General features: G+C 34.0%; 1 protein-coding gene across 1 annotated transcript in view; it reads right to left on the reverse strand.

Moving 5' to 3' along the window:
* Positions 1-11,722: 11,722 nt before the first annotated feature.
* MFSD14B (major facilitator superfamily domain containing 14B) overlaps positions 11,723-27,926 on the reverse strand; it is a 100,290-nt gene continuing 84,086 nt past the window's right edge. The window contains exons 8-12 of the mRNA XM_074206555.1: positions 27,385-27,456; positions 22,674-22,786; positions 20,905-21,002; positions 14,725-14,882; positions 11,723-13,461 (exon numbers count right to left, since the gene is read on the reverse strand). Of these exons, the coding sequence (XP_074062656.1) occupies positions 13,258-13,461; positions 14,725-14,882; positions 20,905-21,002; positions 22,674-22,786; positions 27,385-27,456 (645 nt within the window). The 3' untranslated portion in view covers positions 11,723-13,257. The remainder of the gene's footprint in view (positions 13,462-14,724; positions 14,883-20,904; positions 21,003-22,673; positions 22,787-27,384; positions 27,457-27,926) is intronic.

Below are 27,926 nucleotides of genomic sequence, written 5' to 3' on the forward strand. Positions count from 1 at the left end.
AGGTAAATAGAAATGAAAAATTATAAGGAATTCAGTAAGGTTAAGTTGTCTACAATTTCCACATGGGAAAATGATACTTATAACTCCTAAAAAGTTTTTCATTAGTAGGGCAGTTACAAGGCATAGGCAGAGAGCAGGAGTGTAAGCTGAATATGAGGAATTTTTATCTAAAAAAATAAAATTGGGTGTAAGAGGAATGTACTAAAAGAATACTCTCATTGGAATTGGGCTCAAAGAAGGAATAAATAGCAAGTCTACTTAATTGGGTATAGAAATCTATTTTCCAATACATGAAAGTAGGAGGGAAAGGGGATAAAAGAAGGGTGGAGGGGGCAGGTTTGATAAAAAAAAAAAGGAGGGTAGATTGGGGGAAGTAAAAGGCAAAAACAAAAGACTTGCGAAAGGACAGGATGAAAGGAGAGAGGATAAAGAGGGGGAAATAGAATGAAGGGAAATACATAGCAATCATAACTATGAAAAAAATTTTACAGCAAGTTTCTCTGATAAAGACCTCATTTAGGGGCGACTAGGTGGCGCAGTGAATAGAGCACTGGCCCTGGAGTCAGGAGTACCTGAGTTCGAATGTGACCTCAGACACTTAATAATTACCTAGCTGTGTGGCCTTGGGCAAGCCACTTAACACCATTGCCTTGCAAAAACTTTAAAAAAAAATATATAAAGAACTGAAGCAAAGTTATAGAAGCAAAAGTCATTCCTCAATTGATAAATGGTTAAAGAAAATGAACAGTTTTCAGACAAATTAATCAGTTATATATAATCATATGAAAATGCTCTAAATAACTATTGATTAGAAAAGTGTAAATTAAAATAACTCTGAGCTACCACTCCATACCTATCTGATAGGCTAATGTCATTGAAAGGTTAAATGACAAACTGGAGTGGATGTGGGAAAATAGTTCATATCCTAATGCACTGTTGTTGAAATTGTATTCTAATTAAACTATTTTGTCAAGAAATTTGTAACTACACCCAAAGTGCTATAAAGCCATGTATATGTTATGACCAAGCAATGCCACAACCAAATCCTATGTGGATGAAAATGTAAGTCTTTTTAGTGGTGGCAAAGAATTGGAATTTGAGGCAGTCCATCAATTGATGAATGGCTGAACAAGTTGTTGTATATAATTATGATGAATACTATTTTCCTGTAAGAAATGATGAGCAGGATACTCTCAGGAAAAACCTGGAAAGATCAATGTAAAGTGAAATGAGCAGAACCAGAGACTATTTTATATAATAGCAGCAATATTTTATGATGCTCAGCTATGAATGATTTAGCTATTCTCAACAATACAATGATCTAAGACAGTTCTGAAGGACTTATAGTATACTATGCCATTCATCTCTAGAAAAACAACTGAGAGAATCTGAATGCCTTTTCTTTATTTTTCTTGGTTTGTTTTCTTATGTATGTGTATGTACGTGTGTGGGTGTGTGTGCTTGCCTTGAAACATGCATAAGGTGGAACTATCTTTCGCATGACTATATTATCTTCTCAATGAGATGGGGAGAAGATAGAAAGAATTTGGAACTCAAAATAAATTTTTAATTGTTTTTACATATATTTGAGGAAAAATTAAACATTTTTTAAAATACTTTTTTAAAAAATTTTTAAATATTAATCTCATTTTATATATGAGGACCCTGAATCATAAAGATGTAAAGGATTTGAACTAGACCTTAAAGAATAAGGGTTTTATAATGCAGATTAGAGAAACAAGACAAGGTGCCCCAAAAGTCTTAGTGCAATTTTAAGTAACTTACTGTACCTAGAACATAATAGGCATTCAATATTTATTGAATTAAATTCAATAATAGTCTAATAAATATGTATTAAGTACAGTACTAATGTATCAGTGCTAATCACTGAGAATTGAACAACTGCAGAATAAATGCAAGAATCAATGAGCATTATAAAGTATCAATACTTTTTTTTCATACATTGAAGAAACTAGTCTGGCTAAATTGGACAATGTGTGTCAGGCAGTAAGAGGCTAAAAAAAAAGGTTGGACAAGTAGACCAGATTATGAAGTCTTGAAAATCAGCTAACAGAGTTTGGACTTGATGCAGTAATCAGTGGAGTCATTGTAGGTTAACAAAAAAACATAGCATGTCATAAAGAAAGTGGTTTTTTGGAAAACTAGTTTGCTTTCAAAATGCAGAATGGATTATAAGCCCGAGTCACCTTCAAAAAATTGTATTTTTTTTTGCTAATGCTATATTTTTATATCATCTTTATTATTTCTCCCTTTCCCACTCAGCTAACATTTACATTGCTTCCAATCTGCCAGTCATAAGTTGCCAAGGAGATGCAGGATCCTAAAAGTATCTGTGTCAATTGAACAGACTTTTTTTTTATCCAGAAGTCTCAGAAACACATGGTTGTTGAAAATACTGGGAACAAAGTAGACACAGTGTCTTGCCAAGTCACAAGGAAGAGCAATATCTGGCTGGGATATACAAAACATATAACCTCCCATGAAACACCATTTATTTCTCCCACCCTGCAGTCCTCATACATTGGAATTCTTGCAGGTATTGGGTGTAAAGGATGGTAATCAGTACCTGCTGAGCCTATGAAAAGAGATGCTCAATATGAGTCTGAGAAGCCTCATACAGAATAGTCTGACTCCTATCTTTTCCCCTCCTCTATCCTTGACCAGAAGACGCCCCCCCTTCCATTAATTTTTTAAACTATTCATTTCTCTCTTCTTAGAAAGAGATACAGTTAAGGAAAAGAAGTTTAGTTTATTCTCTATAATCAATCAAGAAACATTTATTATGCATCTACTATGGATCGGACAATGAGTGGGGGATACAAGATAAACAATGAAACAATTCCTAGAAGAAATGAGGTTACATTTTGCCATGATAATACTAAGTATATATATGTATATATATATATATGTATATATATATATGTATATATAAAATACTTACTATAAAGTTAAAAAAACAACTACTTCCAATCTAAATCTAGGTTTGTTTGGAGAGGGTACTAGCAGGTAGAAATGTCCTTTCATGTGCAGAAGTGACATAATGTTCCAAAGGAACTGTTCTTTGTTTATTGCCTTTATTATTTACATTTATCTTCCCTTGATATAAAAGACAAATTGGAAGAGACCAAAATCTTAACAAGCTATAATTTAATAATGCTTTCTTGGGGCAAGATTTGAGAAGAGGTTTTATCCCTTTTTAAAAAGAAATCAGAGACAGTATTCCTTGAACTTCTAAAACTGCGGCTAGGTGGCGCAGTGGATAGAGCACCGGCCCTGGAGTCAGGAGCACCTGAGTTCAAATTCAGCCTCAGACACTTAATAATTACCTAGCTGTGGGGCCCTGGGCAAGTCACTTTACCCCACTGCCTTGCAAAAACTGAAAAAAAAAAGTCTCAAACTGAGATAGACTAGAGGAGCAGTTCTACTCCCTCCTGGAAAAAGTATATAAAACAAACATCATCCTCTATTCTAGTAAGGGTAATAAGGACTACTGTTTATTAAGCACCTACTGAGTACCTGATCCTTTGCTAAATATTTTTAAAATGACACCCCATTTGCACTTCACAGCAACTCTAGGAGATAGATGTTAATATTAATCTTATTTTATATATGGGGACCCTGAATCATAAAGATGTAAAATAATTTGTCCAGGGTACAACTAAGGAACGCAAAGGAAAACAATAAGAGGAAGACATGCCCAGCTCATAGTATCTGAAGCTGCATTTAAACTCAGTCTTCCTGATTCTTCACAAAGCACCCTATCCACTATAACAGCTAGAGATCAATCATTGGTAAGACAAACTACTGAAATCATATATTATTGTTAATATTACCCAGAACTAGTATTACATATTGAACACATTTTTTCAAAAAGAGTCAGGTAAAATAAATTTTTGTTTATAAATATAAAGGCTCGTGTCTCATGGCAAAGTTACATTTATAATAAAGAATATAATAGAAGGAATTAACCAATATATCAATCAAGTTTAACAGTATATGCAGTACTCCAGATCCATAGTTCCCTATCTCTATTTAAAAAAAAAGGAGAAGAAAAAGAAGAAGAAGCTCCTTTCTCATAACTTTTCTTCAGGGCCAAGCACAATCATTAAAATTACAGTATTCAAATTCGATTTTTTTTGTTCTTCTCATTTACATTGTTGTAACCATCTAGTATCTTGCTTTGCTGACTCTGTTTTTGTCATTCAATCATAGTACACACAAAGCTTCCCATGATTCACTGTTTTTATATTCTTATTTCTTTTTTTAATTAGGTTGTGTTTTGTTGGGGGTTTTTTGCAAGGCAAATGGGCTTAAGTGGCTTGCCCAAGGCCACACAACTAGGTAATTATTAAATGTCTGAGACCAGATTTGAACTTGTACTCCTGACTCTAGGTCTGGTACTCGATCCCCTGAACCACCTAGCCACAGCCCAATAATATTCCATTACATTCAAGTGTCATGATTTAGATTAGCCATTCCCCAGTTGATGAGCATTTACTCTGTTCTTTGCTGCTATAAAAAGTACTATTATGTGTGTGTGTGTATGAATCCTTCTTTCTCCTCTTTGACATCCATAGATATACATACATCCAAATACATGTGTTTTATATATATATAATATATTTACATATATATAATTTATATATGCCTAGAAGCAAAATCATTGAGTCAAAAAGCATATTTATTTGCATAACTTCAAATCACATTCCAAAAGCAACCTCTGAGTAACTGAGATCCATTATTTCTGATTCTTCCTTATCTAGATTATTCCACTTTCCTATTTATTCATCAGTAGCAAGACCTTCAATGATCACTACTTTGTAATTCAAGGTCTAAAAGTACTATCACCTTTCATTCTTAATTTTTTCCCATTATTTGCCTTTAGATAAAGGAAATTTAGACCATTAGTTCAAGAAGCATGAACACTGAAATCAAAGGATTTGGGTTCAAATCCTGAAACTGATGCCTACTACTTTCATAACGTTGAGAGAAACACTTAATATCAATCTTAGTTTCCTCATCTGTAAAAATGATAGAAATAGACTATATATGTGCGTTTACATACATACATACATATATATATATATATATATATACACACACATATTCAGAGAGGGAGAAGATTGAAAAATGTTATAAAATATTTTACATATTATCTCTCTTGATCCTTGCTACAAATCTATAAGGTAGGTGCTATTATTAGTCCTATTTTACAAATGAAGAAACTGAAGCTGAGCAATCATACAACTAGCTAGTAAATGTCTGATCAGATGAACTATTTGTGCCTGACCTCATATTGATCTTATCACTTGACACTTGATTCTAACAAAGTGATGTCATTTGGACACTCTTCAAGAATGAAGGATAATCAACAAGCAAATGTCTGAGGCAAAACTAAATTTCAGATTTTCCTGACTCCGAAGTACAATATTATAATCTAGGTATCAGTAATAATAACTGTCATTTAAATATACCACTTTTAAGTTTGCAAAGGACTTTACAATGTCATGTCAGTTAATCCTCCCAACAACCCTAAAAGGAAGATGATATTATAATCATCATTTTACAGATGAGTAATTTGGGGAAGAGAAGGTTGCAGAGCTATTAAGTACCTGAGGAAGAATTTGAATTCATTTTCCTGATTCCAAGGTCTCTCCTAGTCCCTTCCCCTACTTTATCTATACTTTATATAAAGAGCTGTTTTACATGTTGTCTCCACAACTTTGCTGGTGATTACCCTAAGAGAGGAACCATGATTTTGCCTTTCTTTGCATCCTCAGGATTTAGCAGTTATCTTGACTCCTAGAAAGTGCTTGATAAATATTTGTCTATCAGATTATTGCCTCTCTTACCTTCTTACAATTCTGAGTGCATTTTCTAAGATTAACAGTCCTACCCTATATGAGTCTAATCTATATTAATAAAAATCCATACTCACTCCTTTTGTAGTAGAAAGATTTGGAAATTAAGGGGATGCCTATCAAGTGGGGATTGGCTGAATAAGTTCTGTTATGTGAATTTAATGGAATACTATTGTGCTGTGAGAAATGACGAGCAGGTTTCTGGGAAGTCTTACACAAACTAATGTGAAATGAAGTGAGCAGAACTAGAATATCGTATGCAGTAATATTCAATGATAAACAACAAATCATTTAGTTATTCTCATCAATACAATGATCCAAGACAGTTACAGAGGACCCATGATGCTATACACCTCCAAAGAAAGAAACAATGGAGTTTGGATGAAGATCAAAGGATACTGTTTTTCACTTTATTTTTTCGTGGTTTATTTGTTCCTTTAGGTCCATCTGTATCTTCTTTCACAACATGACTGATAAGGAAATGTATTTTGCATGACTGCATTTGTATAACCTATATCAAACTGCTTACCATTTCAGGGAGAAGGAAGTAATGGAGGGATGGAAAAAATTTGGAATTCAAATTTTAAGTGAATGGTAAAAATTATCTTTACCTACAATTGGGGGGAATATTATTTAAGATAATTTTATTTTTGCTTTTGGTGAGACAAGGGGATTAAGTGACTCACAAAAGATTATACAGAAAATTATCAAGTGTCTGAATCTGGATTTAAATTGGAGTCAGCTTCTCCTGACTCCAGCATCAGAGCTCTATCCACTGCACCACCTAACTGCTCCTGAAAATATCATTTAAAAATAATAAACATGCTTTAGTGGAAGGGAATTACATTTAAAAATTATAAAAAATTAAAATGCATGTTTTGATTCTTTTACAAACTAATTCTCCATTTCAATTAATCATTATCTTTAAATCTGTTTTATTCTTAAATGACAGGGTTGGTTCTGATCCTTCTAGGTTTCCAGTTCTAACATATTAAAATCTAAATTAAAATTTAAAAAATCATTAGACTAATAATTCAAAATAAAAGACTTTGGAGAAAACTTCCATGTGAAGAATTTTTTATTCAGTCGGTCAAAACACCATCAGTCAGACACTGCCAAGTGCTAGGAATACAAAGAAAAGGAAAAAAACATGGTCTCTGCCCTCAAAGAAATCACTTTCTAAAAGTGATTTTAGCATGCAAATAATGATAGCTAGATAGCTAGATGATAGATAGATAGATGTAGATATATAGAAATCTAGATTATAGATATAAAGATATGATATACACACAATATACAATTTAAGTATCCAATAAACTCAAAGGGAAGGCATGAGTAGTGGGGAAAATCAGGAAAAGGCACCCTCAAAAGGTGAGATTTCTTTGAATGTTTTTGGAAAATTAGAGCTTTTCTAAAATATAGTATAATCAGTAAAATTTAATTTTTGGAATAAATTTAACTTGTATAAGTTCCTTGATGGTATACATTGTCATTTTGGCTTTGCATCTTAAATACCCAGTACTCTGCAATAGTAGATGTTTATTAAATACTAATTGAATTTGATAGGTATAAGTAAATATATACAACTGAAGTGACATTAAGAAAACCTAACAGTGTACTATTTCATGTCTTAAAATACTAAGAAATTTTTTAAAAGGCAAATTTAGCTGAACAAAAGTTATTTACAACTAGAACTTATTTATTTTTAATAGTGAAAAAATTTCTGAATCAGTGAAGAAAGCAATAGGTGATTTAGAGACCACCTAATTCACACTCTTATTTTAAACATAAAGATGAGTCTAGAGAGTTGACATGAATCATTCTGTTAAGATGTAGAACTGAGACTCATAGTCATAGGCTCTAAGAACTAGAAGAGTCTTCTAAAGTGAGCTAAGTGAACAAGAATTTCTTCATTCCTAACAAAGTGGTTGATATGTCTCATAATAGACCTCTAGTGGAGAATTTACTACTTTCTAATATTTCACAAAGTTAGCTCATTCTACTTTTGGAATGGGCTCCAAAAATGAAAAAGAGTCCACCCCCATCAAGCCTAAATTTACTTCTCTACAACTCCATCTCACTAAACTGAGGCTGATAAGAAACCTGAGGGAGGTAAGAGAGGGGAAAAAAGAAATTTACATGATAATTTTGTTGCATTTTTGAAATTAATATTAAGTAGATTTGCAGTTTCCTGTCTTCAAGAACCTTATATTCTGAGAGAAAATGTACATAAGTATGTAGATACAAGATACAGATTAAATGGAAGATAACCTAAGAGAAAGCACAAGAAGTTGAGAAGGAAATCTTTCTTCTAGAGTCAACTGAGCTCAGTCTAGAATCAAAAATAATCAGATTCAATAAACCTAAAAACATCAATTACATGGGAAGAACAGGTCAAAATTAGCAACTAGTACTTGATAAATGGCACAGTAGATAGAGAGCCACATCTGAAGTAAAGAAGTCTCATCTTTTGAGTTCAAGTCCAGCCTCAATTATCACCTGTGTGACCTTGGCAAGTCACTAAACCACATTTGCTTTAGTTTCCTCTTCTAAAAAATGAGCTAGAAAAGGAAATAGCAAACCCATTCCAGTAGCCTTCTCAAGAAAACCACCAATTAGTTCCGTCGGATATGACAGAATAACTAAACAATGACAATAATTATGTACAATATGAAAAATACTGAATGGAGAAAAATACCAATCTATCATTCAAGATCTTATGTTCTAACTGGAGAAGACAAAATAACTATTCATGAAATAGCCAGTTTTCTATTTATTAAGCCAGTTGGCTCTATGACTTTGAACAAATAAGTTATGACTATTAAAAAACACCCAAATTGACCCTTTGATCCAGCAATATCACTACGAGGACTATACCCTGAAGAGATGAGGAAAAAAGGGTAAAAACACCACTTACACAAAAATATTCATAGCAGCTCTGCTTGTGGTGGCAAAGAATTGGAAATCAAGTAAATGTCCTTCAATTGGGGAATGGCTAGCAAACTGTGGTATATGTATGTCATGGAACACTATTGTTCTATTAGAAAACAGGAGGGACAGGAATTCAGGGAAGCCTGGAGGGATTTGCATGAACTGATGCTGAGTGAGATGAGCAGAACCAGAAAAACACTGTATACCCTAACAGCGACATGGGGATGATGAGCAACCCGGAAGGACTCGCTCATTCCATCAGTGCAACAATCAGGAACAATTTGGGACTGTCTGCAATGGAGAATACCATCTGTATCCAGAGAAAGAACCATGGAGTTTGAACAAAGACCAAGGACTATTTCCTTTAATTTAGAAAAAAAAAACTGATACCCTATTGTCTGATCTAGTTATCTCTTATACTTTATGTTTCTTCCTTAAGGATATGATATCTCTCTCATCAAATTCAATTTGGATCAATGTATACTGTATACTGTAGACTGGCAAATTGCCTTCTAGGACGGGGGGGCGAGTAAGATTAGGGGAAAAATTGTAAAACTCAAAATAAATAAAATCTTTTTAAAAAACAACCAAATTGGGGGAGCTGGCTGGCACAGCCTGGATTCGAGAGGACCCAAGTTCAAATCTAGCCTCAGACACTTAAAAATTACCTAGTTGTGTGACCTTGAGCAAGTCACTTAATTCCATTGTGTTGAATGAAAATAAAAATAAAAAGTAGAATGACCACCCCCTCCAAAAAAAAAAACCCATTACCAGAAGCATAGATTACTTTAAGGATGCATAAGCAAATATGTGTGGATAGGTCTGCAAAAGTGCAAACATTAGGACATGGAAAACCATTATCCTTTTAGTTTGTTGTGCTGAATGTATCTTCAAAATGGAATAAATAATGCAGGAAAACCTGATTGAAAAAAAAAAGAATTATTAGGTGACTGCTTCAAGGATAGAGTGTTCAGTGCATTTTCAAGGTGATTATCAATAGCAAAAGTCAAAATCATTTAAACTTAAGGTATGTCACACACCATCTCTTCTAAGAAACTGTTCTGTTCATGTGAAGCAGTATAGTGGTGAAGAAGATGGGAAAACATTTTTTAAAATTAGAAGTTATATCAATTGTTAAAGGACCTAAGATTGCTATCACAGATTTAAGATTTTGATGCCTAAAAGGAGTAGGGAAATTACCTTGCTTTAATACAAATTGGTGTATAAAAAACCCTCGGTTTCAGATGGGATTTAAGCAGTTTCAGAACAGAAAATGAACTGTGGTGAAACTATGAAGTCTCAAAACATATTGAAAAAGCGGCTTTTTTATACAAATATCTTAGCAGTTTTTATTTGAAGTTATTTTTCTACTAACTTTTATGACTCCAGATGTTCATCTCTAATAGCAAGAGCATACCTCTTTTAAAAATTGATTTAATTCTTTTCCTTCCCACAAAAATCTTTTCTGTTGCTTTCACACTAAATTGGACTTATCTAAGATATATTTTGCTCGAAAGTGATAAACCATGTACATGATGGTTTCCTATTAAAATTTATGGTAAAAAGAATGACTTCACAGAACAACCCCCCAACTTCTAAGATTAAATGTTTCAATTTGTCTTGCTGATAAAACATAAACACTGTTAATTTACTTAAAATAAATAGTTCTTTTATGAATTTATTTTAAAAGTGTGAGACTTGTGGAACATTGCACAAATTTTCAGACTTTTTCAACATACTGATTAATTGTATCCTTTTTTTTCCTTTTTTCTTTTTTTTTCAGTTTTTAAAAATATTCTTTCCTGGAATTGGAAATTAAGGGGATACCCATTAATTGGGGAATGACTGAACAAATTGTGATGGAATACTATTGAATGTGATGGAACATTATTGTTCTATAAAAGATCATGAGGGACAAGACTTCTGAAAAGCCTGGAAAGACTTTGCATGAACTGATGCCAAGTGAAATGAACAGAAGCAGAGGATCATAAATAGAACATTGGGCAATGATCAGTTATGATGGATTCGTTTACTTTTGCAGTACAATAATCAAAGACAATTATAAAAGACTTGTGACAGAAAATGATATATCATCTATATCCAGAAAAGGAACTATAGAGTTTAAATGCACACCAAAGTTTACAATCTTCAGTTTTTAAAAGGTGTCTTATGAATTATGTTTTATTTTCCTCTGTAATTTTTTTTTCTGATTCGACTTGATTCTTCTTTACATGTATAGCCTATATTACATGGCTTTCAATTAAGGGGAGGGGGAAAATATAAAACTCAAACTGCAAAAAAAGTGATTGTTAAAAATTACTGTTGCATATAGCTAGAAAAAATATAAAATTAAAAATGTACATTCTTTGCCCTCCCCCAATTTGTAAGATTAAGTGTTTTGATTTGCACTCTTAATAAAACATAAACATTGTTAACCTATTTAAAAACCAATTGATTAGGTCATCTATGGATTTAGTTATACAGTGTGAGATGTGTGGTATATTGCAGATATTTTCAGATTTTTTTAATGTATAAAGTTATGCTCATTTTATCTCTTCTGATCTTTAAAAATATTTTTAAGGGAAGAAAAGCTGAGAGGAATACTGAATGAAAATTCTGGTGATGTTTTAAAAAATTAAAAAAAAACAACAGTAAAGCCCTGTTTCTAAAAAAGGAAGTGTGAGACCAAGAGATCTTAGAGATTTCAAATATTTGTGAATCCAGAGTCCTAAAATAAAAAAGATGGTGAGATGGTTATATATAAAAAGAGACCATAAAAATAAACTTGTGAGAACTCCAATGTCCAATCACATAGCAAGGAAAATTCTCATTTCATGAATTTTATTAGACATTTATCTAAAAAGAGAGCAAGAAAACTATTGGTATTATTTGCTTTAAAGAAACAAAAGACACTTGAGACTTAAACATTGAAGTTGTAAATTTATTATGCATTAGGAAGCTTATTCACTTAAAAACCAAGAGCAGAGTACAAAAGGCCTGTTACCTCTTTTCAAGGCAGAACATGTTTCAAAATATATTTTTTCTTTTAAATGTATTCAGTCAGTACACAATCGTTTATAAAAGCTGTATATATATATTTTTTCAGTCAATACCCTCATTACATTTATAAATACAAGATTTACACAGCACCCCATCAGAAAAAAATTAAAACTCCTTACAAATATCTACATATATTTCATACATATAAAACATTCATAGGAGTGCTTCATTAGAGTTGGGTGTTGTTCAATGGTCCTTTTAATGGTGCAGCAAAATACATATAAATTTGTATAGATTTTTTCCCCCCATAAAACATATCTAAAAGTTACCAAGGGGCTTGCAGTGAAACTAGGCCCACTAACACATCACTCTTTCAGAAAGGAATTTTACATGAATGTTCCCATGAGATTCAGCAAGTGAGATAAAGAGATTGATATGAAGGCTAAATATGATAATAAATGCACATTACAAAGCAGTTAAGGCAGTAGTGCAATTAATGAGAACAAAGATTTCACAGGTCAGTTAACGGAGATGGGGAGAGGGAACTGAGTAATAATTGTGTGTGAACTTGGATAAATATTCCCTTAGCACCCTGTGATTTAGTCCCACACACTTAGAAAGTTTCACATTTGTTGAGTCTTGGAGCCAAGGGAGTAAGACCAAATTGTATTCAATGTGCCACCTAAAAACTTTTTTTCTCTGAAACCTAGAATTTGGTGGTTCTACATGATTTATGTTTAAAGAACATTTTCTTTCTATGTGAAAGGAAAACAAAACATCATTGCTCTCTGTATTATTACTACCCAATGGCATGATGAATTTTGCTGTAGCCAAGACCTGAAAGGATGAAATAAGGATGCTGCAAACTTATGTTAAAATAATTCCCTTCCTAAAATTGACTGCTGAATGTAGGCCCCTCCCCAAACCATGTGGAATGAATGGGATATACATTCAGGGAAACTAGCAAAAACACAGAAAGAAACCTTAACTGTCTCTTGTAAAGAAAACATAGCCTAGTTTCAAGCCAGCATGGTTTGCTTCAAGCGATTTCAGAAGGTTGTAGTCATCATGACTAACTGCATTTCTCCTTTTAAAGGTAGTCAAACTCCTCTCTCTGCTACAGAGGTGCCCTTTACATTAGAATTTCAAGGTGAGGGCTCTGGACCACCATTAGCGGTGCATATCACTTGCAGATAAGAATTTCAAATCTTACCTTGTTCCTAATATAACAACAGAATGGGGAGAATGGGGGAGGCAGGAAAAGATCAGTCTCAAAAACTTAGCCCTGAAGATGCCAATATTATCACCACAGGGTCCTAAAATTTTCTAATTCTTTCAGCCCTTTCCACAGTTTTCTGGAGCAGTAAGCTTGCTGGAGCCCCATCTACTGTAATGTTCACAATTCAGGACATCAAGGTGTAGTCTTCCCCTTAAAAGAGAGTTTTCAAACACTGCTGTCTTGCAGCAAGGGCTCAATGTCCTCATCACTGCCTCGCTCTGGGTTGGTGGGCAGGTTGCCACTGATATTGCTGCTATGCTTCCTATTACTGCTGGCTTTACTATGGCTGGGGATGAATAAGGCAACCAGGAAAGCCAGGAGGACTGCAATTGCACCAAACAGAAAAGGTGGTCCTGGAATGATGGCTCCCTAAAACAGCAGGAGAAACAAGAAAACAAGGTGGAATGAAAACAACGTAGATAACAAAGATTTGTTCTTTCTAATAACATCCTAAACCACTCACATCCATGTTTCTGCTTAGCATTTCTGTCTTCAAAATCTATGAAACCACTCTTCTCTTGCTTTCTGCATTAAATTATTGCTCTTAGGAAGACACCAAAATCGAATTTTGAGGAACCAAAGCAAGTTAAAATACCCAAGTTTTCTAATAGGCAGCTAAACTATTTCCTCCTCTTATAGTCCTATTATCCCTATGCCCCACTTCATCCCAGAAGTTCATGTTCAAAATTTTTACTGTTACTCGGTAGTTTTCAGTTATGTCTGACTCAGTGAAATTTTAAAATTGTCTTGGCAAAGATACTGGAGTAGTTTTGCATTTCCTTGTCAAGCTCATTTTAGAGATGAGCAAAGTGAGGAAGAAAAGATTAAATGACTTGTCCAGGGTCCTACAGCTAGTGTCTGATGCCAGATTTGAACTCAGGAAAAGAAGTCTTCCTGACTCCAGACCCAGCACTCTATCGACTGCATCACCTAGGAAATATAAAATGAATCCATTTCATACTTTATCTGACATAAAACATCTGCATTAGATTTCTAAATTAGAATTCCTATAGTAAATGCTGGGAAAGGAAGTGGTGAGATATACCAAAGTAATATGGCAATCATCTAGTTTTAAGGATCTAAATGTGAGAAGATAAATCATTTTAAAAACTAGATTGACTGAATGACAGATTTGAGGCTGGGTGTCCCTACTTCACCAGGCTCAAATTCAATCTCACTAATGATCCCCAGCTCAGGCTGGATATGACCCCCTCCCTGGGGGCTCACTCTCTTGGAGCTAGACTTGGTTTGAACACCCAAGAGTCTTTGGTCTTCCTGAAGTTCTCCACTCCAAGGATCTACCAGCCTCAGCCTCCCCAGGATCTGAGACTTCAGGAATACACTACTATGCCTAGCATTAACTAAATTATTTAAACTGTGAATTAACCTACCTTCTACTCAAATATAACTGAACCATTCCCTTATATGGTTTGATCACTGAAATGTAACATTCCCTCCGTATCCATGACCCTATGGTATCAAAGGTAATAAAGATTTTATGTGTGTGTATATGTGTGTACATGTGTGGGTACATATGTATAAGAACTATCCACAGTCCAAGACCAAAATTTCTTTGTCATCTAGATACAACCAGTTTGTTTTAAGCTGTGAATTTATTACCAGTTACTTTACCTTACTGCCAGAATCTTGAACTGTGTTCTCCTTAGAACCCTGAACTGCTTCCAATTCTGTTAATTCGACATGGAACAAAAAGAATATGAAGCCATACAGCGCTGGTCCAAGGCCATTACAGAGACCTCTAATTCCAGTTATTATTCCTTGGGCAACTCCTGCAGCAGAATAAAGGAACACGAGGTCATGGGAATTTTCACTGATAGGGTTCAATGTCTGCAATACATTCAATCAGGTCTCAAAACATCTGGCATAATAGCATAGTCCATTGGATTACTGTGACTATCTGACATGCTTCATGATATCAGGAAAAAGAAAGTTGTAAGATGTTTAGCACAGGATCTGGTACAGAGCAAGGACTTAATAGATATTTATAGATTTATTGGTTATATACCCAGTCTTACTGATTCTCCTTCATAAAACCTGAAGTGGAAGAGAAAGTCAGTGAGATCCATGGGCAAACAATGAATGTTTATAAATCTAACCCCAATTACCACCAAAAATCTTCAACAAAAGTAGCAAAACAATCTTTGGGCAATTCACACATATTTACTAGCTAATCATTCCCCTGATGATTTAATTGGAGATTTATTGAACATAGCAGAAGTAAAAGTTTCTGGAACTTTCTGGGGCTGAGAAGATGTCAGAAAACACAGCTTATATTTACTGAGCATAGTAAAATTCACAAGTACATTTCTCTACTCACCACATCAACATGGTAAATACATCTCATTCCCTTTTCATTGTTTTTCCTGACACTTTTCACAGTATCTGTCACTGGACACAAACACATAGTGTGTTCAAAATCTCAGTGCATTTTAGTAGCCTAAAATTTCTAGAACACCCAATATATCTAGGCAGACAGGAGTAATAGTATCTGAACTATGATTAGTAGTAACAGTAGTCATTTTCTTAAAAAATAAAACTCAGGAGCAGTTAGGTTGCACAGTGGATAGAGTACCAACCAGCCCTGGGGTCAGGAGGATCTGAATTCAGATCTGACCTCAGACACTAGCTGTGTGATACTGAGTAAGTCACTGAACTCCAATTAAATGAATGAATGGGTGAAAAATAAATAAATAAGTGACCGACTCTCCCATTTGTTCCCATGCAAAGAGGCTCACAGGTGCTCTTAACTCATCTGGACTGCTAAATCATTATCCAAATCATTCTACTTCTCAATGCCAGATTCCAGGATAATTTAGCTTGAAATAAGCACAATTGTGCCCTTAATATCTCCTAATAGCTCTCTGCTTCTGACCTTGATCAAGTCTGCTCATTTTCCATCCTCTTGGACTTTCTATATGTCTACAACTATGTAAATATGCCATGATATTCACTGCAAATTGCCACTTGGGAGTGAATCCACCAACTACAGTTGTTTGTAATAATTTTTTTTTTTTAGGTTTTTGCAAGGCAATGGAGTTAAGTGGATTGCCCAAGACCACACAGCTAGGTAATAAGTGTCTGAGGCCTGATTTGAACTCAGGAACTCCTGACTCCAGGGCCAGTGCTCTATTTACTGCGTCACCTAGTCACCCCCTGTTTGTAATAAATTTTAAACAATTTACCTACTATCACAATTATGGTCTTTTATATTACTTTCACAAGTTTTTATCTCAGTCCTACTTTAAAATTACAAAGCACTTAATATGCATCATCTCTTTGATCTTCATAGTAACACTTAGAAATAAAGTAGCACAAACATTATTACTTGGCAGATGAGGAAACTGCAACTCACAGTAGTCAGTCAAAAATGATGTGCTCAAGGTCTTCTACTTCAAAGAGAACTGGAATGCAAACCCATGAATTCTTAATCCATTTATAAGGGTTCTTTCTACTACACTAGGCTTCCTGCACTAGAATAACCAGGAACTCCCTATATCATAAGGGTTTGCATTATTTTTTTTATATCTCCCCTAGTTATTACATTGAAGGTTTGCATCAGGAAATATGAAAAATGTCAGTGTAAACACAAACAACTTTCAAGCTGGTAAGCTACCAAGTATAGAAAAGTCAACCTACATTTTATAATAACAATACTGACAAGCATCTGTATTAATAAAGCAAGTCTAAAAATATATCCCTGGTACTATAATGAAAAGACCCTATTCTACTTGCTTCTGAAACACTAGTTGTGTAACTATGTACAGAATGGTAGCTAACTTGCTTCTCTACCACTAGATGGCGAGCATTCACTCTATAGCCAACACTTCCCCCAACCCCAACCCTCCCCTTTTCAAGAACTGAACTGATTTTGTACAATTTGAGCAATTCTTACATAATCACCCGGAAAAAAGCACAGAAAATGTTTTGCCTTACATATTTGTTTTTTTCAGCTGATGTGAACAGTCTGCTTAATTTCTGTTCTAATTCAAATCTGCTTTGGAGCCAAGAACTGACTATATTCAATACATATAAAGCAAAGTTCTATCTTAGCCCTAGTTTCACTGTGGAGATTTCCAGTCTTACAGATAAAGCTCATTAACCTCTCTACTATCTGCCAAGGAGGAGAGAATAATAAATTATCAATGCCCTGACCATCTCTCTTAGAATAGCCTTGACATCCTCCTCCTAATTTTCCCCATTTGACTTTCACAGGCACAGCTCCAACTGGCCTTTGTCATAACACTCTAGACCACCAGGTGGCATTTGCAGCTAACAGCCTCCCCTGGCTCCCATTATACCACAGGGGAGAACCCTACTAGGGGAATTTTTCTGGAGATTCCTTTACAGACTCCTCTTTCTTTTCCCAAGTCTTTAATAGCCTCAGAGTTCGATCTCTTTGCAAAGTCTTCCTTTCAATGCCATCAACAATGCTTCCATTATTGTCTCCATATTGCCTGCCTTGGCTCTGAGCTCAGGCCCTACAGCTTCACTTAAGAAAACTGGTCCCCCCCCCCAAAAAAAAGAACACTGGTCCCACATCTCCAAACACCTACTAGACATCTCTCTTACCTCAAACCCAAACATCTAAAACAGAACTCTGCCTCAAAAAAAAACCCTCCTTCTGACAGTTCCATATTTCTTTCAGTAACACTCACATTCAATATCTAATTGGCATCTGACATATCTTTTTTTTCCTCCAGTCTCATGGTCAATCATTTAAACAGACCATCAATTTCACTTTTATTCAAATTCACAAATTCAATCCTTTCAGCAAAATTTAGAGATGAAAAGGGCTTTTGAGATCATTTACTCCAACTCCAAAGAAACCCAGTGGGGCACAGCCAGGAAATTGAACCAAGGTTCTCAGACTCCAAACATGTCATCCCTTCCTATGTGACCTCACACCTTTCTAATCTCACTATTATCACAATGAGGACTGGGCTTAATTACATCCACCTGGACTACTGAAACAGCTGATTAACCAGCCTTCTTAAAATCTTTTGCCTCCAATATAGTCTTTTGCGGGGAGGGGGTGGGGGGTGGGGGGTTGCAAGGCAATGTGGTTAAGTGACGTACTGAAGGTCACACAGTCTGAAATCATATCTGAACTCAGGTCCTCCTGACCCCAAGTCTGTGCTCTATTCACTGCACCACCTAGCTGCCCCCTCCAATATATTCTTTATACTGATGACAGATTATATTTCTTCCATACTATGCACAAATATGATCACATCAAATCCTTTATTCAAAACAGTGAGTGGTTCCCCAATAATGACAAAGCCTTCCACTTTCCCAGCTATATCTCATATTATATTCCTCCACACAGGTCAAACTAAATTAATAAATAACAACAGTAATAATTGCATTTATATAGGGTTTTCCGATTTGCAGAGTACTTTACAAATAACTCTTTTGAGCTTCACAAAAACCCTAAGTGTAACCAGGATGTTGTTTTCATCTCCTTTTTAAAACAACAAAAATGAAGAAGGCAAGTGTTTAATAACTTATCTGGGATCACAGTTAATATAAAGCATCTGAAGTAGGATGTGAACTCGGATCTTACTGATTCCAGGTCCAAGACTACTCTTTGAAAATTCAACTAAAATGCCATCTATTCCATTATTTATAAAAATTTCACTCACCTCATACCCTAGACTGGAAATAATTCTCTTTTCTCTGACCTCATATACATCCTGAATTTCTTCTAGAGCATCATATTCTATTCTACAGTGTAGTTATCACAAAGTATTACATACTTAATTGTGTTGCATCCCTTTTGCTACACTAAAAAATGTATTAAAGAAGGCAGAGACCATATCAATCTCATATCAACAAGTACAATGCTTTATGCTTTAAAAGGATTATTGAATGGATATAAGACACATCTCTTTAATCTGCCATTTTTTATTCCTTCTTCCAACAACAAAAAAATCTTTTTTTCCTAAGTAATTAGCAATATTTTGAATGTCATGATCTTTTAACAAACTGCTTCAGCCTGTCTGCCATGATTTATATTGACTTAGAAGGCAGAACTAATCAAAACTATGAGTGATTTCTGATGATAAAGAGTGAAAGTGAGAATGCAAAATTGAATGGGAAGGCAGGATAGTTTCACTGACCTTTTTAATATTTGAAACTAGGGGGTACAGATTTTATAAAAACATAAAAAGTATAAAAAATCAAGAGAAAGAAAAGCAGATAACTGGAGGAAAAAATAGTTTTGCAGCAAGATGATAATGGTCTCATTTCTAAGATAGAGATCTGATTCAAATATTTAAGAATAAAAGATCATTCCCCTCCACTAAAGGTCAAAGGATATAAACAGTTTTCAAACTGTCAAGTTAAAAAAATATGGGGGGAAAGACAAGTACTGCTGCAAGAAAATAGGTACATTAACTTACTTTTGGAGGACCTGTGAATTGATCTATCCATTCTGGAAAGCAATTTGGAACTACAGACAATAAGTTACTAAACTGCATATCTAACAACCCAACACTACCAATCCTAGTATAAAGAGATCAAAGAGAAAAAGGAATCATTCTACAAAACTTTATAGCTGTTCTTTTTTATGGTGGCAAAGAACTAGAAGTTAAAGGTGCTGATAAAGTGAGAAGTAGTTAAATAAATCACAAGTACATGAATAATATGTTTGAATACTTACTACTGTACCATAAGAAATGATAAAGGAAGATTTTAGAAAATGATGTAGAATATTTCTAAAAAAAAAAAAATCAACACAGTAAAAACAAACCGCTTTAAAAAAAACTTAAGAACTCTGGCCAACACAATGATCAATCATGATTTCAGAAAACTCATGTTTAAAAAGAATATCTACTTCCTGAATAAGAGGTGATGAAATCCTAGTGCCCATTGAGACATATTTTTCTGGACATGGTCATTGTAGGAAAGTGTTTTGCTTGATAATTTGTACGAAGAGTTTTATTTTACTTTTTCAATCAGGGAGGGAATACTGAAGAAAAAGGAAGATTTTCCAATGAAAATCTAAAAAATATTAAATTCAAAATAAATATGGTGGGGATACTCTTTGACCCTGGGATATTATGACTAGATCTATACCCCTAAGGCTACCAAAGAAAAAGGAGTTTTGTGATAGCAAAGAACTGAAAGCTAAAGTGAAGAATGGCTGAACAACTTATGATATATGAACATAATGAAATAATATTGAGTTATAGGAAATGATGAACTGGAAAGTTTCAAGGAAATCTGGAAAGACCTGTATGAATTGATGTAGAAGTAGACAGATGCAGGAGAACAATTTCTAAAACAAAAAAAAATAATATGACAAAGATAAATAATTTTGAAAGTCTCAAGAACTATAATCAATGAATTGACCAACTATTAAAAGTAATTTTTATTTTGTATTTAATATTTTTCAGATTTTCACTGGAAAATCTTCCCTCCCTGATTGAAAAAGTAAAATAAAACTCTCCTAACAAATTATCAAGCAAAACACTTTCCTACAGTGGCCATGTCCAGAAAACTATGTCTCAATGGGCACTATGATTTCATCACCTCTTTTTTAGGAAACAGCTATTGTTTTTCATCATGAGTTTTCTGAAATCATAATTGGTTAAAAGGTTAAAAGGAGAGAAAATTAATTTTCCTTTAATTTTTTTTATAAATACAATTAAAAAGTAAAGAAAGAAAATGGAAAAAAGTCAAGCAGGAAAACAGAAGCTAAAGAAGCCAATATTTAATTCCACAAGAGTAAAGTAAATGAACTGACCAAAGAATTTAAGACATGAAAACAGGAAAATTAATTGACCTCACCTTGCTGATCTGACTCTGCATTTCGTGACACAAGTGCACTGACCGCTGGAAATGTAATACTGGACATGGCTGCTATAGTTCCTGCTGCCCACATCATCCTGCAATGATAATATGTCACTGTGTGATCAAATACTCTGATCTCATAGAAACAAAAAAGAATTTGCCTTCACATTTCCTCTGTACCCATATTTGGGAGTGAATGAATACATGCAATTTGAGCTTCCCAATGAGTTTTGCTTTTCATTTCTTTTGCTTTTCTGCTTCTCCCCTGGAAGAACAAGCTCAATGGAGCTTTCTTTAGTTTACATTCATCATGCTTTCCCTCTTCTGATCTGATGAGCAAATTTACAAGAGGGAAATTCTTGGCTTTGTATCTTGAAATTTCCAATCATCCCCCCTTTCCCTTCAGGCTACCTCTTTCCTTCTACCCACCTAGCAAGCCAAGAAGGAATGGGGGGAGGTAGAATTTGCTGCTGATAGGCTAGTAAAATGCACAAGGACATGTTGCTGAAGTGTAACCAGTGTGTAAATGCTAAATGATCTGGATAATATTCCACATTCTTCCAAATGTATTGACTTTATTTAAACTCTTGTGTCTAGCACTGGGTTCTCCAGAGAATATAGGAATTAAGAGCAAAAAAAGGGAGAATAATATTAAAGAAAGAAGACTAGTCCCTTTAGACTAGACCTTTTTTCCACAAATTAGATCCAAGTTAATATTTCTGTTGAAAATTAATAGCTTAAAAAACATTCACAACCTTATTAGAGAGGGGAAAAAACTCTTGTTCTCTTCATAAGATTTACATTTAATAATAATGGGGTTTCTATATCAGCCAAAGAATATAGTCTAGTCCTAAAAGATAATAAGGGGGGGAGAATTTTTTTTCTAAAATAATTAACAATTCATAGAAATAGAGACTCATAAACTGAACACCAATATTTGTGTCAAGTGTTACTTGATATACTGGAACTTCTGTGTCAAGTGTGTGCAAAAAATATATATTATAAAATAGCGAGGCTAATTCTATCAGTATATAGAAGTCAGATACATAATGAAGAGTTGATGAGAACAAAAATATGGCATTTTTTGACTTTATAGCAATCAATACGCTCTTTATATATTGCAGTCTAATTTACATCATTAGTATCAGATTATATATGATCTATTTCTTGAAGCAATTTAAACATTATTTAATAGGTCAAATGTCTAAATGGCCCATCTCTCCAAAAAAAAGCCCTTGAAAAAATAAAATACATAAAAATATCTTTTTTAATGAAATTTAAACACTCTAGCACTACTTTTTCTCAAATTCAAATTTTATAATAGTAATATGAACTAGATTTGTGATTTCTTTTGTATAAGAAACTTTCAGATGAGAAAATTCCTCTACCCATGTAGGTCAGAACTACAACTTATATTCTTATTGATATGCATAGAGAATAGTCAGATTAAATGATTCAGTCTGTTAGAAGTAAATTTGAAGTCAACTTTTCCTAGCTCCCAGACCAGCTTTCTTTTCACTATTCCATACTGTCTTTCAGCATTTCTTTTCCTTTCAAGTTCAAACCTTGCAAGTCTGTGAATCTTAAACAAATCTAATCATTAAAGTGGTGATTTATTATAAAATCTGCATGTTAATGATAGCCATTAATAGATGATTTTCCCATTCTTAATTCATTAAAACCCAAAGATCATAGATTTAAAGCTAAAGCTGTCCAAAAAAAGCTTGTTTAGAAATATTTGACTATCAGAAATCCTAGTCCCTTACCATGCCTGGGATCCAAAACCATACCAAGCCAACTGAAGCATCTGAAAACCCAATCCCAGGAGAACTGTATTCTTATTTCCTATTGACTTCATCAAGATGCTAAGAAATACCGTCTGAAAAGTAAAAGAGAAAAACCTGTAAGAAAATCACTTTAAAGCATCTCAAGTGATTTGCTGCTTTATAAACAACATGGACATATCACAGAATACTATCAAAATTGCCAATACTATAAAGATAAAAACAAAAAGATATCTATGTAGTGCACTTTAAGGTTTTCAAAATTATATACACAGAGAAACAAAATCCCAGGTAAGATGATATATATAATGCTATGACTCAGGATATTTATTAGATAGGGTCAAACCTCCTCTTAGTAAATGATGATTATCAAAAAAGAAAAAAGAAAAAAAATGATTACTATTTGTTAGTTGCAGAATTTCAGAATTCAGACACCTTCTGAGTTTTGTCAAAAAAAAAAAAAGGTCCCAAAAGTTTTCATTTATTCTTGTCCCTCTAGGGCTATGCAAAATAAAGCTAAACTTTCTTCTTTTAATGTTGAATAGGAATTCATTAGTCATTATGATATAGATATATTATTATATAGATATATATATTATTATATATAATATCATTATAATGATTTTACCTCTGAAGAAATCTCATTTATCAATACTTATTAACCATCCATAAGGAAAAAAATGAAATTATATGAAATATAATTAGTTTTACAAGGCAAGAGTTCAATAAATTAAAAACCTAGTGAGAAGAGAAATATAAATATGTGTGTGAATATTCTATATAGATACTTATTGTACATTTTTGGTGATTTTTCCAACAATCCAGATCACAAGACAGCTAGTTTGCTAGAAGAAGACTTTAAAGAGTGTTTATGGCAAACAATCTAGTGATTAGCCTCTAATAATTCACTGGTGTTTGGATGAAGGAAATACTTGTCATGCTTAAACTCAAAATCCTTGCAATATCCATGAGTTTGTGCTCTGCTAGCATATAGTCTTTAAAAAAAACCCATTCCAAAATAAGGCTCTTAATGAGGCCTCTAATATACATATCCCACATAAAGAATTTTAGTGGTGAAAAAAAAAAGTCCTTTGAAAACATCTGCTTATTGAGGCACGAATATGATAAGTGTACTAAAATAAAACTGGAGAGGAGGTATTCTGGGGTTAACAAACTAACTGAAGTTATCAGAGATAGGGATAGATACTGGATTTATGGTTTCTTGGAACTACCATTGAGGATCCCTCCTCTAAGCTGTAATTCAGACTCTTCTGGATATAAAATCTTTAACAGCTAATCAGAACACTGAGGGATTATGTGACTTGTCCAGGAGCACATAACCAGTATTAACTCAAAGGGAGGACTTGAACTGCCTATAAGGATGTGTGGAGTTCTGTCTTCACCTGACTGAGACTCTTAGATGGTTAGCGATACAGTGCAATCCAACACAATTAATATCAATTGGGGGGGGGGGGGATTTAAGTCAATGTGCAACCCATTGGGATGTTTCCATGAACTCCATGACATCTCTTTATTATTAAAAACAAAAAAATCTTAGGTCATTTTAAATTAAAAAATTAACTTGATTTACAAATGCTAACACTTGATTTTCTCAATTTAGCATTTTCACACAAAGAATATGACATTTGCTTTTATTATTTATTTTTTTAATTTGTGAATTTAAAACATTAACATGGACATTTTCATATACAAAGAACAGAAGAGGAGATGGAATATGCAATGGCAAAGCTTTACCATGCATGTAGTTTTAGGTTGATATTCAATTTAACCTAGTACCAATAGTGTCCTGCTTGTCTATCACTTCAGAACTTTCTACTTGTAACTATTCCTTCCAACTCTGCTCTTCCTGCTTAACCCCACCTCCTTTCTTTCCACCTGTTTCTCTGCAAGTTTGACATATTTTTTATTTTATTTTTATTATGAACTTAAAATAGTAAATAAAGCAGGCAGTTCTATATAGTCAGTCAATCAAGAAGCATGTATTATCAGGCACTGTTGCTGAGTGCTGGTTTTCAAAGAAAGTCAGAAGACCATCCTTGCACTCTAAAAGCTCACATTCTAACAATGGAGACACTGTTCAAACAGAGATGTACAAACCAACTGTAAAGAATGAATAAGATAATCAAGAGAGGAAAGGCACTAGAATACAGTAGAAGAGATAGAGGACTGGCCATAAAACTGCAGGGAATGTATGTATTTTTTCCAAGTCTCTAAGTTCAGAGTGTAGTGATTACTCCACATTTGTATACTTTTCTGATGCATGTCAATTTTGGGAACTAGTAAGTTTCTCCTACTTCTTCCTCTTTTCTTCCCTACTCTATTTTATTTTCTGTTCCTTTTCTTTCCCCTCATTAAACTAAACAAAACCATACATTGGATCCATGCTTCCTTCCTTGGCTCTTTCCCTGGCCCCCAATTACAACAGGATTCTGCAGTCATTTCTTCTCCCCTTATTAGCAGGTAAACAATGCTGGTCAGTCCCTACCAACTGCTCAAAAGTATTTACCTTTGTCTCTAGTATTTGCATTTCAAAGATTCAACACAACTGTGGTCTTTTCATCAGGAAAGCCTCAAAGCCCTCTTTCATTAAGGTTCTTTTTTTTTTTCCACCAGTAGAATTCTACTCAATCCTGCAGGGTAAATTATTCTTGATTGTAAGTCTTTTAGAATACAATTTTCCAAGATTTTCACTCCTTAAATCATAGCTGCAGCAGAATATTCAAGTTATCTGTGATGCCCCTTACTTGAAATCTTTCAGTTCTAGATATTTAAAGTACTTCTTTTCTTTGATCTAGAATTTCTGGATTTTGTCTAAATCAATCCTTAGTATTTCAAATTTGGAGTTTCCTGGAGGAGGCCTCTCCTTTAATAGGTCTAGACAGTTTTCCATTATGCTTTTTTAAAATATGGGATCCAAGTTTTTTGTTTGGTTCCAGCTTTCAGGGATACAAGTGGTTCATGTGTTGTCTCTCCTCAACCTATTTTCCAGGTGAGTTGTTTTTTTTTTAGGTTTTTGCAAGGCAAATGGGGTTAAGTGGCTTGCCCAAGGCCACACAGCTAGGTAATTATTAAGTGTCTGAGACCGGATTTGAACCCAGGTACTCCTGACTCCAAGGCCAGTGCTTTATCTACTATACCACCTAGCCGCCCCCCCAGATGAATTTTTGATAGCAGACACACTATCTACTATTTTTCTTCCAACCTTCTGACTTTGAATTTACACTTGCAATGTTTTTGTTCTTTCGTGAAAACATTTTGTTCTGTTTTTTCCACTCTGTGTTCAATGAGATCATTATTTGGATAGGGTTTCCTATCTTCTGTTCTAAGTTAATTTTTCTCTTTTTGATTTTTCTTGAAATATCTATTTTCTTTTAATCTTGTTGCATTTCTTCCAACCACTTTTGGGATTAGTCTTGCAGATTAGTCATTCTCTTTGCTGAGGCTCTATTTTTACTTGTGGCATAATACTCTTTTCCTGGAATAATCACCTGAATTGTCTTAACTCATAGTACATTTTTTCTTTTGTTTACTCACATCTCTAGATTCAGTTTCTGGATTGGGATATTTTGCCTTTCTTTATATACCAAGTTAGTTGAGCAATGTCTGGTCCTTAGGAAGCCCTTAATAAATGCTTGCTGACTGAGAGTAAGGTTTAAAACACTCTCACCACTCTCTACCCTGTCTCTTGGATGGGGTAGGCTGCCCAGTTTGGGCTTGCTTCCCCCTGTAGAATAAAGTCAAGACCTGTACAGTTTGGGATAAGATGGCTTAGAACAGGCCCAAAATTCTTCCTAAGTCCTTGATTCTGCTTCTTTTCCTGGTATCCTGATGCCAGTATTGGTCTTGGTCCTTTTCTGTCTCATCACATAATCCCCCAAAAGAATCAGGTTCAGGTTCCATATCTTGTTACTGTCCTGACAGATGCTAGAGATTCTAAGATATTTGCTTATATATACATATATATATATATATATATATATATATATATATATATATAGAGAGAGAGAGAGAGAGAGAGAGAGAGAGAGAGAGAGAGAGAGAGAGAGAGAAGAGTAGGAATCCTCTGTAACCCTGTAATTTGACTAAAATAGTCAAACAGCTATATTCTGTCTTTCAATGTGTTCATGATCCCATTGGTATAAGTATATTCTCACTATTACAAATCAGAAAGTATCTGTTTCCATATAACTCTGATAAAAGATCTACCTCTACATAACAGACAATAGTGAATTTTTCCGAAAGGGAGGGTGTAGTCCCATGGTGATGATGTGGGAAAAGGGGAAATTCATCTTACCTTGCCAATTACTTATATTATACATATTCTTCTAAAATTTTCCTAGTCCCTCAAATTTGGAGAATGTCACTCTTACTTAAATTTCCTTTCCTCTTTGAATTTCTATAGTCTTTTTCAATAGTAATATTATTTGGCAAGACAGATTTTCACACAAACAAAAACAGAAGCATTAAAACTAAATTACATGCTCCTAGATAGGTTATTCATACTAAAGGAAGATTCAAGGTAACAACTATTATAAAATTTGCCTTAAATTCACAAGAGGTGAAAGCTCTGAATGTTACAAAATGTTATACAAAAAAAACTAAGAAATAATGTGACAATTTAATGCTCCAATAATTTCAATATGCTATTCAAAGTATTTATTTTGGCCCTTACCTGAGCTACAATGGACAGGATTCCTACCATGGCAATAAATCCTGCAATTTCAGCTGCTTCAAAACCTATAATCTGAGAAAGATGATAAAAAGAAGATTTTAATAATATTTTAGAAATTTTATTAATATTGACATCCTAAAGGTGAAAAAATTCTAATTATTTTTCAACCATAGGAAAACAATGCTAGAATAAGATTCATAAATCACAGCATCACTAATCAGAGAATTTTGAGATTTGAAAATCTAAACTTAATACTCATTCACATCTATCAGATTGACTAAAATAACAAAAAGAGGAAAAGATCAACACTGGCGAGAATGTGGGAGGACTGGAACATTAATGCACTGTTGGTGGAGTTGTGAACTAATCCAACCATTCTGGAGAACAATATGGAACTATGACTAAAGAGCAATTAAACTGATCATACCCTCTGATCCAGCAAATCCAATATTAGGTCTCTATCCAGAAGAAATCATAAAAAATTGGGAAAGTCCCACATGTTCCAAAATATTAATAATAGCTCTTTTTATAGAGGCAAAGAA

The sequence above is a fragment of the Macrotis lagotis genome, chromosome X (assembly GCF_037893015.1).
Source record: "Macrotis lagotis isolate mMagLag1 chromosome X, bilby.v1.9.chrom.fasta, whole genome shotgun sequence".
NCBI classification, from domain to species: Eukaryota; Metazoa; Chordata; class Mammalia; order Peramelemorphia; family Peramelidae; genus Macrotis; species Macrotis lagotis.